The sequence below is a fragment of the Fukomys damarensis genome, unplaced genomic scaffold, assembly GCF_012274545.1.
Source record: "Fukomys damarensis isolate Sample0158 unplaced genomic scaffold, DMR_v1.0_HiC HiC_scaffold_27, whole genome shotgun sequence".
Classification (NCBI taxonomy): Eukaryota; Metazoa; Chordata; class Mammalia; order Rodentia; family Bathyergidae; genus Fukomys; species Fukomys damarensis.
This window is the reverse complement of record NW_022900939.1, coordinates 121,015-140,508: the sequence shown is the minus strand read 5'-3', so window position 1 is coordinate 140,508 and position 19,494 is coordinate 121,015. Positions and strand designations below refer to the sequence as shown.

The window sequence follows — 19,494 nt, the reverse complement described above, 5'->3', positions numbered from 1 at the left end:
TTTTTTTTTTTTTTTAAAAAAAAACTCTAATGTCACACCAGGGCAAGGGAAGTATTTTATGTTTATTTAAAAAAATTTTTCCTTAAATTTTTTTCCTCTTTGCTTTTTTATTAGTATATATTTATAACACACAATGAAGACATTCATCATGGGGAATTGGTACCTATACATATTGCATCTTGATCCTTTTTACTTTCTCCTCTTCTCCTGTCCCTCCAGACCCCTCCCATCTCCATGAAGTCTACCTGCCTGTATTTTTTCTTCTGATACTGGAAATTGAACTCAGGACCTTGTGCTTGCCAGGCAAGCACGGTGTCTCTGAACTAAATCCCCAGCCCATGCTGTCTTTTTAATATTATGAAAAAATAAAAAATTCATAATAAAATAATAAGAGAATTACCTCTCTATTCCTTATCACCTTCTATTATCTTAAATTATGTATACTTTGGATTTCTCCCATAAAAAAAAAACATGTGCTATTTACCCTTCTGTGTCTGATTTATTTAATAGCATTATGATGGATCTCTCTCTCTCTCTTTTCTTTTTGCAGTACTAAAGAGGGAAACCACAGCCTCCTGCATTCTAGGTGAGAGCTTGCCCACTGAGTTCCTTCCCTAGCCCTCAGAAAGCTCTTTTCTTTGTCAACTTCATGTCAACTTGATAGGAGTGAGCCTGTAATGGCAAGTGGCCATGCTGAAAAGCATCCTGCGCCCGGTGCACCCCCAGCATGAATGAGGAGTGGACCTGAGAGTCAGCAAGTGTCCTGATCGTAGCCTCAGCCCAGCTCCTAGCTCCGGGTCTTCAGGACCAATTCCCCCTGCCCTCCTGTACCTTGGTCATGGGAGCCTTTGACACCCTGTGTATGCAAAGTAGCTGGAGCTGAATGAGAGCCACTTGCAGACCAGGGCAGAAGCTGCTACTTATTGCGAAGCTATTTAATTCAGAAGAAAACAAAAGGAGCTGGATTGGGATTTCATTGTAACCCATAACCAGTATCTTTTTCTTATGTTTACTTATTATTATTATTATTTTTTTGCTTTGCATTCACACTGTTGAAGTACCCCTTTGAGGAACTGAGTCACTTGGAGTTCTGCCCAAAGGGCTGACTTGGGATGTATCTCTCTCACATGGCTACCAATGCTGTGCTTAACCAGACACACAGCAGCCAGGGTGGAGAAGCCTTCACTGCCATCAAGCCTCTTGCCTAAGTAGTTCCCGTTGGCTTGTGAGCCATTTGAACTGCTTAACATCCTGGAAGGTCCAGATTCACATTTTTTTTTTCAGTATTAGGAATGGAATTTAGAACCTTGCACTTGCCAGGCAAGGTGCCATGCCCCTGGGTTTTGCCTGTTACCCTGATGAGCCGTTCTCATGAGCAGTGGCAGCTTTTATATTAGTGGCTCAAGGAAGAGGTATCTTGGCTGTGCTTATATAAAATAGGCTGTTTAGTGCCTGGGGCCACGTGCGGCAGTGGATGATGGCCCCATCTACAGTGCCCATTGGAAGAGGATTGGATTGCGTATTTGGAATTGTCTCCAGATTCCAGGGAACTATGTGAGTGTTAGCCACTGAAACTAAAAAGATGAAGAGAGTGCTGCTGAATTCCAATTCAGAAGGACATCCATGATGCTTACTGATTTATATTCTTTGCTCTAGATAACAGGAAATCTGAGATTTAGGATTAAACTGCCTGCTGTTTTGAACAGAAGAGCTGCAGGTAGGTTGATAGTTCTTTGAGTTGACCTTGGAAAGAAGAGTAGAAGGAGCAGAACTGGGAGGACTGATAACACAAGTTAAGATTAGTGGACAGAGTTATCTCAGAATTTGAGTTAGGCTGGCAAATAATAAGAGAAGTTCCCACAACTATGCATGAAGGGGCTGCATAAGATGCTTGTGTGCATCAGAGGGAGAAGGAATGGCTGTATTTAGTCACCACCCACCCCCAACTCCTCCTTAGAAGAGAGGTTTAATTTAGTTCATGTTTTGGTGGTTTCTTTCTTTCTTTTTTGGTACCGGGGATTGAACTTGGGCCCTTGCGCTTGCGAGGCAGGTGGCAGCACCACTGAGCCAAATCCCCAGCCCTATTTAGTTCATGTATTAAGGGGATTCAGTCCATGGTTATCTACTACAAAGCAGAAACATCATGGCAGAATGGTGTGGAGGAGCAAAACTGCTTAGTTTATGGTGTCTAGGAAGCAGAATAGAACAACAGTGCCAGAGAGGCTGGGGAGACCAGTCATAGACCCTAAGGCCAGAGCTCCATGACCCACCCAGGCACACCCAGAAGTGAAGTATCTCCAACAATCTCCTGGAAAGATCCCAAAGCCAATCAAGTCGACACTCTGCCCTAAATGCTACATCTCATCCTGTGTCAACTCTATACCCAAGCATCTCCTTTTAATCTTCAAATAAGACAATAGGAAGTTCATAATTCCTTCTAACATAATATGACTCTCCTGTGTACAACCTGAAACTCACCAATCTCTTCCTCAAGTTTCCAATGGTTCCAGCATTTTTCAAAAGGCTCAAGGAAAATTCTTACCTGTGAAGATTTCTAAAAATCAGAAACAAATTACATAATTCCAAGGTACAATGGCACTGCGCAGAACACTCCCATTTTCAAAGGGAGGAATGGGGAGGGAAAGTGAGTTCAAAGCAAGAAGACAACACAGGGCTGGGGATTTATCTCAGTGGTGCACCTGCCTTGCAAGCTTGAGGTCCTGAGTTCGATCCCCAGTACAAAAAAAAAAAAAAGTGAACAACACATTAAGTCCTCCAGTTTTGTATTCGGCGTCTGGGTCAGATATGTGTTCCAGAGGGTGTGGGCAGTCCCACCTCTACGGCTTATTGGTTGCAGCCCATGTATCCTCTCTCTTGGGCTCCAGCTTTCTTCAGCAGATATTCCACATTCCTGGCGTCTCCAATTTCTTGGAGTGTCCACTGTGCCTTTGGCTTCATTCCAACAGTTTCATGCACTGTCCTCTTAAGACCTCCTTGCTGGGCCTCCCAGGCCTTTTTCTGAAATCTGAGTGGAAGCCTCCGTGACCCTATAGCTCTTGCATTTTGCATGCTTTTGATATCACACAGATGACACCAAGGTCAGCTGTCTGCACAAGCCGTACCAGGGCCCCTTTGGACCACAGCTACAGTATCTGCTGAGTGCCTGGATGGCTGAGCATAGTGAGATGAGTCTCAGGGAACCAATTCCCTAGAAGTCCCTTCTCTAGCAGGGATCCCAGGGACTCTCTTTTCACATGAAAGGTTGACACTCGCAGCCAGGTGTGGTGGCGCAAGCCTGTAATTCCAGCACATGGGAGGCTGAGGCAGGAGGATCTCTGTGAGTTCAAAACCAGCCTGGGCTACATAGTGAGCTACAGGCCAGTCTCAACTACATAGTGAGACCCTGTCTCAAAAAATCAAACAAAAAAAAAGAAGTTGACGTACTCTTGAGCCTGTGATATCCTCAAGGCGTCTCTCTTCTTATCTCTGTACACAGTATTTGTTTCCATTTTAATGGTGATAATCTCTTCAGCATTCACTCTTCCTCTGGCCCCAACTTTTCACACGGTTCCTTCAGAGACAAAATTCAAGTTTTTCAAAATTTTCTGCTCTTCCTTTCCTACCAATTCTCATTATAAATCTGGTATAAAACTATACCTATGCCAGGGTGTAAATGTTGGTGCTTTGAAATTTCAGCCACCACTGTCCTTCATCTCAGATTTCTGCAAAATCTCAGGACACGGACAAAATATAGACACATTTTCTGCCAGAGTGTAACACACATGGCATCTGTCCAAGTGCCAGAGGAGTCCTTCTTCCCAACTGAAATCTCCTGAGCGTGGTCTTTACATTTCTATCAGCATCTGGTGTTCACTTACCTTCTTTTTCCGTCTTGGATCTTTCTAGTGGAAATTTTCTTTTAAACCAGGGTCAGATGTTGCAGTAGTAAAGTGTGGGGCTAGGCCTGAGCACAGTCCTTTCTCCAGGCTTCTCTTTGCACCACCCTGACTAACGGGCAGCGGGCTGCATAATCCCACTGCGCTCACCCTTGGTACTCTTATTAGGTGAAGTGTGCGGATGCGGGAGCCATGTGGGGAGGGGTGGCTCATAAGTATGTTGCACCAAGTGGATTAGACCTTTTTCTGAGAAATTAGTAGAGATACACTAACACGTTTGGTGCATGGACTGTAAGTTTGAGAGGTATGGATCCAATGTGATGAGCAGTGTTCTAGCAAGATAAGTACACAGATGGGATGGGTTGAGAAAAGAGATGGAGCTAAGCATATAGAAACGCCTCTGGCGCATAAACTTCTGTTTCCAGTTCCACTAGGCCTGCATGTACTTTGTTTCCTATCCTTGCGTTCCCTGACACTTTTTTTTTTTCAGTAGTGGGGCTGGAACTCAAGGCCTTGATCATACTAGTCAAGTGCTCCACTACTGACAGACATCTCCAGCCTAACCTACAATCTGCATCCTTGTAGTCATAACCCCTTTTCCCACGAACTGATCCAAGAGGGCTCTTTTTCTTTGCATCCAAAAGGCTATTGAATAGAGCAGATGTAAGAGGATGAACAACGTGACAGCTACGAGGGGCAGAATGTAGCCTGATGTGGTGCTCAATGGGCCAGGGGGACCAACACGGGGGGTGCACTTCGGGGGAAGGTATTAAACTGCTAGAACTGAAAGAACCCCCCCCTTCCTCATCTTTCCCATCTTAGCTCCTTGGCTGCACTCCAGTTCCTAGCCTGGCTACTGTGAGCTATTTCTAGATGATGTCAGGAAACTGTTTCTGTCTCTAAAACTGTGCCCGAAATCTCCTGCTCTGAAATGGTCCCCACCTCCTACGCTGCTCTTCTCCCCGCTTCTGTACCTACGGGGGAGTGGTCCAATTCCCCTGGGCCTTTGTCATTCTGAGACACTGGACATCAAGTCCCTGTCTTGGTTCCTCTCCTGTGGGGGCTGAGAGGGGCAGAGTGGCTCTCTACTTCCATGCCCCTAAATCCAACAGCAGTTCTCTCCCCTGAGTGTTTTGGGTGAGCTCTTTGCAACTCCAGTGTCTTCTTGTATCTGGACAAACTTGACTCAGGGTCCTGTCGTCTGTGCCTGTGTGGGGATGGGGAGACTCACAGGTTAGCAGGGGCCTAGGCCCCGATTCCTCACATTCATCACAATGGTGGATGAGAAGACCCGGCTGTTGGCACAGGTTTCTGTGTCATCCAGAAAGCCTGCCCCCATGGGCAGGGCTTGGGCTGCCCACGCTCTCCAGGGCCATCCAGGACCCTGGCCCCTGTGCTTGATGAGACTGGTGCTGGGATTGGGAAGGTGGTATGAAACTGTGCAGGTGTGATGAAGGAATTGGGGGGGCAGGACTCCCAGGGGGTCCTGCACCTGCAGCAAGAACCCCCACCTCCTTCAGGAGGCCCTGTGGAGAGCTAGGGGCTGAGGCCTCAGCCTGGAGCCATCTGTTTCCTGTTCTTCAGGGTAGGGAGGGAGATCAACTGTGTTTTCTCCTCTGCTCACCAGGTCTGGTTTTGCTGGAGCCCCAGGCCCTGTGAGGTTCACGGGGTTTTTGTGACTTATTTTGAGGCGCCGTGTGTCACTGCGACTTGAGAATGGAGTCTTGGTTGTCATCTTGTCAGCAGCCTGTCTGGGTCTGAAGGACATGGAGTTGGGTCAGGTGGGAGACGTGACCATGTGACAGAGGGGTGTGGCCTGGTAGATGGAACGGGCGCCTTCCTGTGTGGGAGAAGGAAGGGCCAAGGTGCTTTGGGCATGAAGCTTGTGCCGAGCTCTTCACACTCAAGAGCCAGGTCTTCCCACCTTCAAGTTGGGCTGAGGAGACACAGAAATGTGCCTCGAGGAGTCCTTAGGGCCCTGACTCCCTCCTCTCCTAGAGTCACAGCCCTGGGCCTTTGCTCAGGGCAGGGGCTGTGCCTGCTGTAACCTTCTTCAGAGGAGCCGATTTTGGCCAGACGTCAGCAGTGTGGCTTTCTCTCTACAACCCTCTCCTTCTCAGAACTGAGCCAGTGCATGTGACACAGTGAACAGCCAGCAGGAGCCTGGGCCTATTGGGGTCTACACCACTTCAGGCCTTTGGCGCCATGTCCTCCTACCCATGTGTTGATACCTGTATTCCAGGGTGACTATGTTCAGAGCAGAGCCTTTGAGGAACTACTTACAGTTAGGCAAGGCCACAGGAGGAGTCCTGATTCGGCAGGAATGATGTCCTCGTGAGAAGGAAGAACCCTGGGAGGGAAGGCCATATTCAGACACAGTGAGGAGGCCAGCATCTGCCAGCCAAGGACAGAGGCCCAGGAGAGGCCATGCCTGCTGATGCCCGCTGAGGGTCTCCAGCCTCTGTCATTTGTGCTGTCTGCTCTTTGGTATTTGGCTGTGGAGCCCTGTATCTATTGGATTTCCACCGCGACAACACATACCTGAGAGGAGTCAACTTAGAAAGGAATCCCACAGTCGACCTTGGTGTCTGCAGTGAGGAGCTCGTCACGGTGGAAGGGCATGGAAGAGCAAAACTGCTCACCTCCACCCGAAAGAACGGGGTCCTACACTGCCTTCAGCCCTCCCCCGGCCCCACCTCGCATTGTTTCCTGCACTACTCATAGTGTTTGGGCTGGGGTCAAGGCCTTGAGGGCTTTGAGGGGATATTTAAGATTCAGACTACAGCATACCCCGAAAGTGCCACGCCTATGGGGCCACAGTTCTAGCCGAGGAGAGTAGCAGAAAGCCCCTTGTGGAGGAGGTGGCTTCTGGAGAAGTACTTCCAAAGGGACGTCTTGCTCCCGAGAGAGTGAGGTGTGGCTTCCCTTCTGTAGCCACCACAGCCTCTGGCTGCCATGAGGGAAGTTGCGGCTCACAGAGCAGAGGTCTGAAGGGAGCCTGGGACCATGATGGTGCCGGTGCCTGAGACATGGGAGCCAGCAGCCCCCAGTTCGAGTTCTGTGTTATTTGCACCTGAAAAGTCCTAACACTCCCAGTGTAGGAAACAAGCAGGAAGCACCTACAAACTCCAGCCTATGATGGCGGGGCTGGGTGGCCGGAGAGCTGGATCAGTTAGGGTTATCGAATGTCAGTGGCAGAAACAGACTGTGGACAGCTTGAGCTGCAGAAAAACCACTAGCAGGATAGCGGGTAATCTATGGTCTTGATGGGAAAGCCAAGCATCTGGCTCAGAGGTGGGCAGGAGCCCTGCAGGCTGGCCAGGTGTCAGGGGACACTCTGAGAAGCTCATCCCCTCCCCTGCACTCACCGTGGTGACAGTGTGGTCACTTTCTCCACTGTGGCTTTGTGCCGGTTTCCGAGAGTCAAGCCCCGAGTGGGCTTCATGGCCCGAGTAGTTTTCAGGAGCTGCATGTGGGGATAGCTGGTTCCCAGATCCACAGCTAGGGGACAGGAAAAAGCTTCACATGTCAACCAGCTAAAACCCAGGAAATGTCCACCACAATTCACCTCAAATACTTGAGGAAAATGAATGTTTACCGTAATATTACAGTAGATACCATTCTGTGTGACTCCCGGGTGTCATTTCAGAGGGCACACTTTGACACACTTTGGGATTTTTAAAACGTATGTGACGATTCCATAACACCCACCAAACTCTAGTACTGCAGCCAGTCCATCTTCATCACCTGCCCTTGGCAATGGGCTTATCGAGTGAACAATGTAGTCTCAGTCACTTTCCTCACGCCTGGGACAAAGTCTCTGGCACCTGCACATTAAAGGAAGACTGGTTTATTTTGGCTCAGTTTCAGGAGTTTTGGTCTATGCCCCGAAGGCTCAGAGTGGCCTGGGCAGAGGGGAGCTACTCACCTCACAGCCTCTGTGGGACATTCTTGAGGTAAACCACAACAAATATACATTCTTTGGTGTCCTGGTTCTTCCTTCCTTTTTTCTTTCTTTCTTTCTTTCTTTCTTTCTTTCTTTCTTTCTTTCTTTCTTTCTTTCTTTCTTTCTTTCTTTCTTTCTTTCTTTCTTTCTTTTTCTTTCTTTGTGGTACTGGAGACCTCGGCCTCTTTTTTCTTGTTTTATTTTGAGATAAGATCTTGCTAAGTCACTAAGTTGCTCAGGCTGAGCTTAAACTTGTGATCCTCCTGCCTCAGCCTCCTGAGTAGCTGGGTGTCGTAGTTTGGATATAGGTACCTCCAAGAACCTCGTGCATGTTGAGGTGGGGGTTTTGGAAGGTGGTTGGACTCTGGGGGCTCCAGCTGACTTGCTATGGCAGGTGGAGCCTGGTGGGGAGTGACTGGGCAGGGTGCGCGTGTCCTTCCCAGGCTGGGATGAGTCCTCTGAAGAGCATGGTGCTGCCATGGTCCAGCCACCTTCGAAGAGCCCAGCTCTGTGCATGTGAGGCCCTGGGGGACGTTCCAGGTGTGAACCACAAGAGCGCAGGGATAGTTGATTCCCTTTTATTGCCTAGTAGTAGTCATTATATGTGCGATCGGAGGTTGTTGTCCTCACCTGTCAGTGAAGGTTTGTGTTGTTCTGAGTTTTTAACTAGTGTAAGTGAAATCACTGTGACTTTGTGGGCTGTGAGTGAACATGCACCGTGTTTCTCTTGGGTGAACACGTCGTACCTTGAGGTGGCAGTGCGGGGTCACAGAAGGTTGGGGCTGGTGGCAGGGTTCTCCAAAGACACCAGTCTGAGGATGCTAGGTTCTGCTGGTGAAATGGCTCAGGGTTCACGGAGAGCCCAAGAATGTCCTCCCAGACCTGTTACTTTATCTTTAGGACCCTCATAACCCTAACAGGATGTAAGTGCTGTGTGGACAGGTGCTGTAGTGGGTGGCTTAGGCAGAACGATGAGGAAAAGGGCCTGGGCGTGCTCAGTATAGCTGTCGTTTCTAAGAATACTTCAGATCCATGGTGGCTGAACTCACACTGAAGAGCCTGTGGAGGTGGAATGTTGACGGCTTTAACTGTATTGGAAACTATCAAATGGTTTTCCAAAGTGTTTCCAAAGTTTATATCCCTCACAGCAAGGTGTGAGAGTTCCAGAGACTCCACAGTCGTGCCAACCCCTTGCTATGGCCAGGCTTTTACTTTATTTTTCTTGTTTAATCAGAGTTGTCGATAGCCCACTGAGTGGCGGGGAAATTGTGGGGAAGGCTGGAGGACTTGGTTTCAGCAGTGTGGGCAGACAGCATTGTCCCTGCAGCCATGGGGATTCTCTGTGGGGGAGTTCAGGGTGCTGAGCCTTGGTCACATGGTGTTGAGAGGCTGAAGTCCAATCAGAGGGTCCAGCTGGGGAGATCCACAGAGCCCTCAGGGGGCTGGGCTGCCCCAGGGTGAGTTCTCAGCCACACGTGGGGTTGCAAAGGGTCTCACTGAGCGTTGCTTTGCATTTTCCTGGTAGCTGATGATGTGGAGCCTTCATTGTGTCTTCTGCTGTGTGTGCTCTGTTTTGGGGCCAATGTTTAAGTTTGGGTTCTGATTTCTCTTTACTGAGGTTAGAGTTTTTAAGCAACATCCTGCAGGCCTCTGGAGCCGTAAGCTTGTGCAGCTCTCTCCTCTGCAGGTTTGAGCTGACTGGCCGCGGTGAACTCCACTTTCCTTGACCCCACTCTGCAAGGCTTCAGACCTCTGTGCTGCGGTCCCAGAGCAGCTTCCAGGTGGAAGACTGTGCATCGAGGGCTGTGTTCCTTTTCAGTCCCAGGTGAGAACACTGTTTCCTACTCCCTGCAGTTCTCTGGCTGTCTACGTCGGGAGGGTAACGTGAGCTCTGTTCTTCCCTGTTGGCTGAAGCTTCTCCTTTTCCATTCCTACTTTTTTCACTGCTAGGCACCAGACCAGGCCCTTGTACATGCTGGGCAGGAACCATGCTGTGAGCTGCAGCCCCAGCCTCCTTCCATCTTTAATGCTTTTGAAAGGACAATGGTTTTTGGATTGCATGCGGATAGGCAGGTGGCTTGGCATGGCTAAGTGACATCACCAAACCCTGGGCAACCCTGTCCTTCTGTGTCATCTCTACTTCTCTCTCTGGTGACCAGTGGTGGCCACACTTCCAGGTGTCTGGTTCAGACTCAGCATTTTCTGCCTCTGAACCTTGGCCAACTTGGTCGCTCGGGCGGCTTGGCTTCTGTGATTGCAGCTTGCAAGATGCTTCCTGCTGGGTGTGGGCTTCTCGGGTGCAGGCTCAGGAGCAGTGGGACCTCTTTTCCTGGGAAATGACCATGGATGCAGCCTCAGTTCTAGGACATCGGCCTGAGTCACACGGAGACAGGCACATCTTGGAAAGGATTGAAGACAATTTCCATGAAGGTAGCACATGAGGCCAAGGAGTCCCCATAGTGGTTTTTTTTGGTCCCTCTACTTGTAACCATTTTTTTCTTCCAAAATGTTCACGCACCTACTGAGTACGAGCAGGAATTCAGCAGAGTGGCATCTAGGATGCACAGAGGGCCCATCTATAGGGCTCAGCAGCTGAGCTAAATCCTGTGTACCTGGTGAGACAGCAGGCGCGGGGAGTGGCAGGCCTGTGGAGATTGGGACATCAGAGCCCCATCCCCACCAAGACTGTTGTGCACAGACGGTTAAGCCTCCCGGCCTCTTAGAGGAGTTTGAGAACAGAGTTCGAGTTGCTTTCCATCACTGTTGTGAATACATCACCACAAGCAGCCAGACCGAGTCTCTTGTAGGTGTGGGGCCAATGTCTGAAACCAGCAGCCGCTGGGATGCTCCTGGATGAGGCTCCAGGAGAATCTGCCCTGCCTCCAGACTGACTCCAGCTCAGCAGGCTGCTTGTCCTCCTCAACCTCTGGTTCCAGCTCACCTTTTATTTGTCAACACCAAATGTAATTTGGTTGAAAATGATCAGAAATTACTCTCATTTGGCAACAATAAGTGGGGGGCCCTCAGCCATGGAATAAACCATGAGCTCAAATCAGCCTCTTAAATAAAGTTAGCTCCCCTCAAGCATTGCATCACAGGGATGAGAACCAGACTAACAAGGTTCTGTGTGCTCAGGAGTGCTAGGTGTGTGGGGCCAGGAGCCAGGGGTGGGGAGGCCAAGCTTCTAATTAGCACACAGGATTTTGTGGTAGGGATGCAGCTGCGGAGGTGAAGGCTGGTTCCAGGCAGCGTTGTTGGGCCCCAGTGCACATGCCAGGTGATTTGTTTGGGGCGAGACATCCACCGGAGTCAGAACACAACAGAGCCGCTCCTTGGATTTGCAGGCAGGGGTCAGGAAGAGACTCAAAACCCCCAGGTCGGCAGAAGCAGGGTGGACCCCAGCGTGGGTCCACCGAGTCTCAGACCTGTACCCTGCTGTAGGCTGTGAGGAGTGGCAGCCAAGACGGCCCTTGGTCCTCAGGCACTGAAGGATCCTCAAGGAGAACCGGGATTGGCAACCCAAGAAAGCCACATCTTCAAGGCTCCAGGAGGGTGGGTGATGGAGGTTTACCTGGGTCAGCTTAGTCCTGAGCATCCTATCAGAGTAGCCGTCACTCTCCCCAGATCCTCCAGGCCACTGCTCTGACAACCCAGCCCAACTCACCCAAGCCCATACTGCCTAGAGAACAGTGTGTGTGGCTGGATGGACGTGGCTTTCCCTGGGGCCGAGGGACTGGGACAAGTGTTGGCCAGCGGAGCACAGCAGGCCCCAGCGCTGCATCCGCAGGTGCTGATGAGCTGCCTGTCTCTGCAGGCGCACTCTGAACCACCTTCCTTGTCCTTCACAGCTCCTCCTCAACCACCCTTCTCCCTGTCCCTTTCGCACTCCGGCAGGAAGGAGAAACGGGGCCCTGGGGTGCAGAAGCTGAAGTCTCAGGCTCTGCAGCCCCTGGCATAGAGGGATGGGCCCGTTGTCTGGATCTAACCCTGCAGCCACAGTCCAGTGGCTGTGCAAATCTAGGCAGATCCAAGGCTGCTCTGTGCCTCCATCTCCTCACCTGTAAAGCAGGGAGCTAAGAAGGCTATTGGAGGGGAAAGGCCTTAACCTGTGGCTGGGGCTCAGGTTCCCCACCTCCCTCCCCTCCTCCAGCTGTGGCCCCTGGGGTTGGCAGAGGCTCAGAGAGGCAGCCAGAGGAGGGAGCCAGCCTCAGAACAAAAGAGGCAGCTGGTGTTGGTCTGGACCTGCGGTCACCTGGTGACTCAGTGGTACCAGCTGTGAAGCCTGAGGTCACAGCTATGGTTCATTTCCTCCTCTGCTCCCACAAGGGGCAAGGAGCTGAAATCAAGCCTCTGATTGGCTGTGATCAGCTTGCTCTCTTGTCAATTTCTGGGCGGGGCTGGACATGAGGTTTCTCATTAAAACTCTCAGAAATATTTGAATAAATTAGAGATGGAGTGAAGAACGGGCCGAACTAAGAGACTTTTACTTTTCATCTGACAGTACTGGGGAGTGAACGCAGGACCTTTGCACTGAGCTGCATCTGAGCTCCTTTTTATTGTTTATTTATTTATTCTTTATTTTTTTTCTCCTGTTCTGGGGATTGAATTTAGGACCTTATGCTTGTGAGGCAGGTGCAGCACCACTGAGCTAAATCCCCAGCCTTCCCCTTTTATTCATTTTTTAATCAATTAATTACTTAATTAATTTTTGGTACTAGGCATTGAACTTAGGACCTTGTGCTTGTGAGGCATGTGGTAGAACCACTGAGCTAAATTCCTGGCCCTCCCTTTATATTTTTTATTTTGAGACAAGTTCTGCTAGGTTGCTAAGTTGCCCAGGCTGGGCTGGAACTTGCAGTCTTACTGCTTCAGCCTCCCAGAGCACTAGTACTCCCCTGCCGTGGCTAAGACATACTTTTCTCACCATCTGGAGTGGTTGTAAAGAGCTGGGGTGACCTGTATTGGAGATGGGAGGTCGGGACAGGCAGAGGTGGGACAGCACTGTGTGACTCCTGGGCTGAGTGAGGTCAGCTGACTCAGGAGGACTGTTGGATTCAAGACACTGCATATAGCCAAACTTTTTAATTATGTGATCTTGGGCAGGGATCCTTGAGCCACAGACCCCAAGTGGCTGTGCCTCTCCAGGTACAAGGCTTGGGCCCATAGGAGGCTCGGGTCTCAGAGTCCATCTTTCTCCTGGGTGGTGCCCTGGAGTGGCACCATCTGCTTCTGCTGCTCCTGCTGGGGCTGCCTCAGTCTCCCTGTCCTCCTGGGGTGGGGAGAGCAGATCTCTGAGTGTGTGGCCAGGCTGGAGAGTTGGGTGGGGCTCTGCAGGGTGGAAGGCTGGCCTGGCCCACAGGCCCTACCTGCTGTCCAGGTCCTGCACAGTGTCGGGCAGTGGCTGGCCCCGTGTCTCGGGCAGCAAGGCTGTGGCGGCGCTGGCGGCCACAGGGATGGCGCCGAAGATGAAAAGAGGTGCAGTGGGGTAGAGCTCGGTGGTCATGCTCACTAGGGGGCTCACGATGCTGCCCACCCGGGCCAGGGTGCTGCCCATGCCCAAGCCTGTCTGCCTGCAGGTTAGAGGTCGCAGTGTTTGTCGCAGCCAGGACACTGCCCCAACCCTGACTTGTACTACCATTCTCCCCTACAGTAGGAGGTGACTTTGACTTGTATTTTGGTGACTTTAAAAAGGAAATCAGGAGTTGTGAGATTGGATTTTGCCTCTGCTCTTAACTTGCTGTGTGACCTTGAGCAAGTCCCTTTCCGTCTCTGGGCCTCAGTTTCCTGAGCTGTCAAATGGGAGGCTTGGTGAGAGGGTTAGGTCAATAGTTCTTAGATCACCCGTATGACTGTGGGGTTTCATGGCCCCAGCTGCACACACTAGATGCAGTTCCCCCTGGTAAGGATGAGGACTCTGCCTGTTAGGAACATGTGAGGGCATTGCAGGGAGAGGGGGACAAGGTGTGGCCTCACAGGGCAGCCTGTGTGGGGCTCAAATGCTGACTCCCTGGCTTCTCTGGCTGTGAGGTGTCAGAGAAGTCATCTGACCTTTCTGTGCCTTCTGTTTGCATTCCTGGGATGGGAAGAGTGGTGGTGTCTGCCTCACTGGCTTCTCTTGAGGACAGGTGAGTTAATCCTGGAGAAAGTTCACAACAGCCTTGCACATGGCAAGAGCTTTACACCAACACTCTTTCCTGGATCTCAGAAGGATGTGGCACCTGGGACCCTGGGCTTCTCGCCCAAGTAGCCAAGGAAACCTGACATTTCTGTGTGACATCTCAGGTGAATTTTGCATCCGGCCTTAAAATAGACAGGTTTCCTAACCACCCCCATCTTTGGGCTCCAAAGAGCTGGTGATATTTTCCTGGCCCATACAATCCACGTTGCTTCTGTGGTTGGAAGGGACGTTGTGTTCATGTTCTTGGTTATACATTCTTGGCTTAAAGATGAAGCTCAGGTTGGTGGCAGCTTTCAGTGTGTTTTGGGAACTCCTTAGTCTGCCTCTGAGATGTGTCCCTGTGCTCCCCACCTTGCCTTGGCTGGGGGTGCGAACCGTGCTTTCCAGACCCGAGTTATGAGTTGAGCAGCTGCCGTGGGGGCTGGGTCTGACCATTTGCAGGATGATGTCCCCCAGCCCCGCCCCCACCTCACTCACCGGATTACGGTGGGGTACAGCTCCCCCGTGTACAGGAAGATGCAATTGAAGGAGGAAGCCAAACACCCCTTCCCCAGCACGGCGAGGGAGGTGCGGACTACTGTCTGGTCTGGGGAGAAAGGAGAGGACAGCTCGGGCACTGGGAGTGGGGCTGGGAGAAGAAGGGCCACTTCTGGGATGGGCCAAATTTGGGTGCTCACCCTGGGGTATCACTGCATTCACCAGGATGCAGATGCCCGCCAACAGGAGGGAGGCTGCCTGCGCTGGTCGTCGGCCCAGGGAATTGATGACCAGGAAGCACACAAGCTTGGCAGGCAGATCTACGGCACCGAAGATCACCTGGATCAGGTAGATGCTGACTCCAAAGCCCTGCAGGTCCATTACCAGCCCATAGTAGGCAAAGCTGGTGGCAAACCTAGCAGGGGTGGGAGGGGCTGGTTAGGAGGCCGAACAAAGGGTGCAAAGAAGCAAGGTGAGCAGCCCAGGTCCCTTGGTGATGTTTCTTTGGACATTTAACTGCACTCGTAGCTTCTCACTTGAACGCTGGGTCATCATCCTTCAGCACCCTGGAGCTCACGCTCCTGATAACCAGGTCCCTGTGTGTGGGGGTTCACAGCTCCCGCTGTGTGGGAACTGTGTGGTTTCTGTCTTTATCTTATATGCTGATGCTGGGATAAAGGAGGACAGGCCAATGTCCAGTCTACATTTTAGGGCCAAGGTGCCGGGGAGGGACAGGGTGCCCGGGACCTATCTGTGGCCCTGGAATGGAGGTTCTAGGAAGACGTCAGGAGCTTACAGTGTGAAACTCAGGTTTTGGACAGAATCTGCAGCTGAGAGAACCCTGGGAACGAAGCTACTCCTTTGGATACGGGACTGTGGTGACGGGAAGAGAGCGGAGTGTGGACAGGGAAGGTTCTCTGGGTGTCTGTGGGCCTTGGCCAGTGTTTGCTCTGGAGACGGTGCACGTTCTCTTATGTCTGTTTCCATCAGGCACCAGGACCCAGATAGCCTGAGGGCCTTGCAGGACATGGTGGTCTCTGCCAAGCTGCCCTGGAGGCTCCTGGCCCTGGTGGGATTAGCACAGGGCTGGTGAGGAGCCGAGACTGAGTTGGGGCTGCAGGGCATTTGATCCAGGGATGTCCCTGGGCGGTGGCTGCCCCAAATAGCAGGCCTGCAGATCTTTCCTCCCTTTCCTCACATCCATGCCCTCGTACTAGCTCTGTCCCTGGGGCAGTTGGTCACCACACCTCTGTGTATCTGTGCACCTCTACCGAGCCTACCACAGCATGGAGAGGCAGAGGAAGAGGCGGCGGAGGGCAGGGCAGCGTAGCAGGTCCATGGCGGAGGCCTGGCCTTTGTCCAGGGTCAGTTCCTTCTGCAGACTGGTCCGGAGCACCTGGAGGTGGGTGGGGCTCAGGCCTCTCGAAGTGACCTAGAGAAGCCCCAGCTCTGGTCTTACAGGTCTGGGGTCCTCACCTCCAGGCTCAGTTTGGCCCCCTCTGCCTGCTTCCCGTTGATCCGAGCCACTCTCTGCAGGGTGCTCAGTGTGAGGTCCAACCTCCCTCGAGAGGAGAGCCAGCGGGCCGACTCAATGAAGAACCTGGGGGTTGGCAGGCTCAGGGCTAGGCCAGGCTGGGGCTGGGCCTCTGAGGGGTTGCTAGGGTAGGGGATCCAGGAGCCTTGCTGCTCCCCTCTCCTGAGGACCTCGGGGCGGGGCTTGGTCCCCAGGGCCACCAGCTCTGTGCCTGGTGGCCTGGGGATGGATTGAGGTGACCTCTGTGTGTGTAGTAGGGAGCTTTGGGGAAGTGGCTGGTCCCTGGCAGTCCCCCAGGGGCCCCGTAGCACCCCACCCCCCCGCAGCCGCGCACCAGGAGTACAGGAAGAAGGCGTAGAAGGGCACAGAGACCAGGAGCTGCAGGTGGCGCCAGTGAGGCACAGCATAGGCCAGGCCGGCCAGCAGGAACTGGCCCAGACTGTAGGTGTAGCCAATCAGGGTGCCCACGTAGGCGCGTGTGTGAATGGGCATCCACTCCACATCTGTGAGACGACAGCACAGGGCAGGCACTGCACTGGGCATGGGGTGGGCAGACCCAGCCCCGGTCTCCAGGCTCCAGGGAGAGTTGTTGTGAGGGAAGGGAGGCATTGGGGCTGCCCACACTGTGGCCTGCTCCTGCCCCATGCTCTCCTGGCCAGAGCTCCCTGTCTTCACAGTGCCCCTGACCCCTGTCCTCATAGCAGTCATGCCCCTGTGGTCCCCTCAGGGACTCTCCACTGTGGGACTGCCTGGCTGTGATTGGGGCTGGGACGATGGGACTTGGGCTGTCCTGTCCAGTGGAGCCCAGCACAGCTCCTTTCCTAGTCCAGGGGACCCCAGGTCCTGGGTTCCTTTCTGGGATAAATCTGCTCCTCTCTCCCTAGCCTCTGAGTCCTTATTTGAGAGACCGTGTTTGAGTGTGTGTATGTAGGTATGTGTTTGTGTGTGTGAATGCATGTGTGCATGGGTGCATGGGTGCATGTATGTGAGTGTGATGTGTCCTGTGGTGTGGGCTCCTGTGATGATTCGAAACAGCATTCCAACATCCACCTGGATCATACAGAAGTGGATACACTCTTGGCCTGAGCAGCAAGGCATGGTAGGGTCTTGGACGGCCTCGTCTCCTTCAATTCAGTGCCCACCACTCCCTCTCGCCCGGCTTGGATCTGCCTCCACCCCCTTGTTGCCTTGCTGCTCTGACAGGGTGTCTCTGATCACTTTTCTAAATGGGGGGGGTGTTCAGGCAGTGAGGCAGGGAGGGGGCAGGCAGGGAGGGAGGTGGGGTGGGTTCGCACTTATTGTCATGGAGTTGATCACGATGCTGGCCAGGGACATGCCTGAGAGCAGCCGGAAGGTGCAGTAGAGGGGGAAGTTGGGGGCATAGGCAGCGCAGGTCCCCGACACGGCTGTCTGCAGGTAGTTCAGGATCAGCACCTTGCGGCGGCCCAGCCTGGGGGAGGGGAGACCTCAGCTGGGCTGGGCGGGGGCCAGGCGAGACCTGGCTGGGGTGTTGAGGACTTGGGCTGCATTGCGAGGCTGGGGCTAACGGTTCCCAAAGCAGCCCCTAAGAGGCAGATCCCCCACCCACTCTGTCCCGGGCCAAGCCCTGCACTGACCTGTCTGCCAGGTGGCCGAAGGACATGGCACCTAGTAGCACCCCGACCATGTAGAGGGACTGAGCCAGCTGGCGGAGTGCCCGGTGTGAGCACACGAGGTCCCACTGCGGGGAGGGGTGAGCTCAGGCCGGTAGCCTCATCCCTGATACCTTGGCTTCCAGGTCCCAGGTCTGAGGGCTCTACCTCCAACCCAGCAGCTCCCATGCCTGTGTTCATGTGTGTGCATGTATACGTGTATGCACATGAGAGTGTGTCCCTCTGTGGGCATGTGTGTGTCATGTGCAGATGTGTATGTGTCCCTGAAGGGGCACCATCCTCACCTCTGTCACGATGGTGGACAGGAAGGTGCTGTTGTCGTAGACCCAGCCGTCTATGCAGGGCTCCACGGCCTCTGTGATGTTGGCTGCGGTGCTGTTGGTGAGGGGTGGTCCCCGCCTCAGAGTGGCAAAGCGCAGGCAGGACTCAGGCTGCCCCCGTGGGTCCTGGGGCAGCCAGGCCTCCAGATCCCCATCCGTGATGAGGCTGGCGTTGGGAGGCGGGCGGCAGCGGTGGCGGGGGATGGCAGCTGTGAAGTTCTGCAGGGTGTTGTGTGAGGCCATCAGGAGCAGTGGCAGGACCGTCAGGGCAACCTGGATCTGCTGGAAGCGGCCAACACCCCCCACCTGCTTCAGGAGGTCGTTGAAGGCCATGGAGCCGCCCGGCTGGTGGCAGGGATAAGACGTTGTCTCGGGGCCACTGACTGCCTGTCTGTCCTCCGTCCTCTGCCGGCAGCTGTGTCTGGGCTGAGGCTCTGCAGGGCTTCAGCCCGGGCTCCTCCTCCTCCTCCTCAGCCTGGTTCTGTCCCTCCCTTCCCCTGCAGCTTCTCCTCACTTTGGGGTCTGGACAGCCCTGACCCTGACGCTGGCAGCTTTTAATCCTTGGCCCAGAGGGAATGAGTTAAAGTGTGACTGAGGGTCAGCAGGATTAACCCTGCGAGGACTCCCTGTATCCGTGGAATTTCTCCAAGTGGGTGTAAAGGGCAGGAAAGGGTGGATGAGGCAGGAGAGGAGAGAGGGTTGCGCCAGGCACCTGGGAGCAGAAAGGGACACAGCAGGACCTCTGTGTCTCTGATAGTGAGGAGACAGCCCAAGGAGTGTGTGGGGCCTCTTGTGTCCTTTTTAGTGGACAGGATGGGAACAGTCTCTTTGGGAAGGTTGCCAAGGAAAATTGAACTTCAGTTCAGGGAATAATGCTTGAAAAGTGTGAGTTGTCTTGCACATTGCACTGAATGCACTTACTCCAAGACACTGGTTGGGATAGGAGTCTGCCTGGCATCTTGTGATCTGGGGTGGCACATGTCTTCTAGGGCCACTTTTTTTTTCAGGGTCACGGTTTTGAGTAGGAGGGAGGAACCACACAGTGTCAGAGGTTGCCCTTGAAGGTGGAAACCACAGGCCAATGTTGTGGTCACTCAGCTTTCACCTTCTTCTTCTTCTTTTTTTTTTTTGGTACTGGGGATCAAACTCGGGACCTTGTGCTTGCAAGGCAGGTGGCAGAACCACTGAGCTAAATTAAATCCCCAGCCCTGCTTTCACCTTCTTGATGGCTGTGATTCTAATTTTCCCCATTGTCATGTCTCTTGTCTACTATTTTTTTAAACAATGAGTACAAACTTAATCTCGTTTTTTGTCATGATGCTGAGACATCTCTTCAATTCTCTGATATCTTTGGCTCCTAATCCTGGGCCACCCTATCAGTATTGGACGTGCCTTGCTGGATCAAGGGCTGGGGATGCCGAGAGAGCCGGCTGTGCCTGTGTTCACCTGGCACCATGTGCATTATGTAAGATGCCGACTCTGAGTTGGTCT

At 52.7% G+C, this 19,494-nt stretch overlaps 1 protein-coding gene and 2 long non-coding RNA genes across 8 annotated transcripts in view; 1 reads left to right on the top strand and 2 right to left on the bottom strand.

Annotated features, from left to right (window-relative positions):
• The window catches only part of LOC104868263, a 52,533-nt gene that overhangs the window by 16,316 nt on the left and 16,723 nt on the right, over positions 1 to 19,494 (top strand). Inside the window, exons 4-6 of one of the 3 annotated variants that reach the window (XR_781983.2) lie at positions 551 to 586; positions 1,657 to 1,717; positions 9,530 to 9,667. This is a non-coding gene — a long non-coding RNA (uncharacterized LOC104868263). Of the gene's footprint in view, positions 1 to 550; positions 587 to 1,656; positions 1,718 to 9,514; positions 11,270 to 19,494 lie in introns of those variants that run through there. The other 2 variants (XR_781981.1, XR_781982.1) reach the window with 2 other exon arrangements.
• On the bottom strand, positions 3,409 to 7,707 carry LOC117283535. 2 transcript variants are annotated; one of them, XR_004514580.1, is made up of 5 exons: positions 7,608 to 7,707; positions 7,265 to 7,397; positions 6,180 to 6,246; positions 5,521 to 5,653; positions 3,409 to 3,571 (listed from the first exon to the last, which is right to left on the bottom strand). It is a non-coding gene; the product is annotated as an uncharacterized LOC117283535 (long non-coding RNA). The 2 variants fall into 2 exon arrangements; XR_004514579.1 differs by having other exon boundaries at positions 7,265 to 7,707.
• On the bottom strand, positions 12,685 to 18,561 carry Slc22a6 (solute carrier family 22 member 6). 3 transcript variants are annotated; one of them, XM_010632954.3, is made up of 10 exons: positions 17,968 to 18,555; positions 17,648 to 17,751; positions 17,327 to 17,481; positions 16,366 to 16,534; positions 15,974 to 16,097; positions 15,778 to 15,893; positions 14,698 to 14,912; positions 14,498 to 14,606; positions 13,209 to 13,412; positions 12,692 to 13,111 (listed from the first exon to the last, which is right to left on the bottom strand). In XM_010632954.3, exons 1-10 carry the CDS (start codon positions 18,334 to 18,336, stop codon positions 13,021 to 13,023), a joined length of 1,656 nt encoding a protein of 551 aa, XP_010631256.1. In that variant the 5' UTR covers positions 18,337 to 18,555; the 3' UTR covers positions 12,692 to 13,020. The 3 variants fall into 3 exon arrangements, with proteins under 3 accessions (XP_010631257.1, XP_010631258.1, XP_010631256.1); XM_010632955.3 differs by lacking the exons at positions 15,974 to 16,097; positions 17,648 to 17,751 and having other exon boundaries at positions 12,685 to 13,111; positions 15,778 to 15,929; positions 17,968 to 18,561; XM_010632956.3 differs by lacking the exons at positions 15,974 to 16,097; positions 17,648 to 17,751 and having other exon boundaries at positions 12,686 to 13,111; positions 17,968 to 18,557.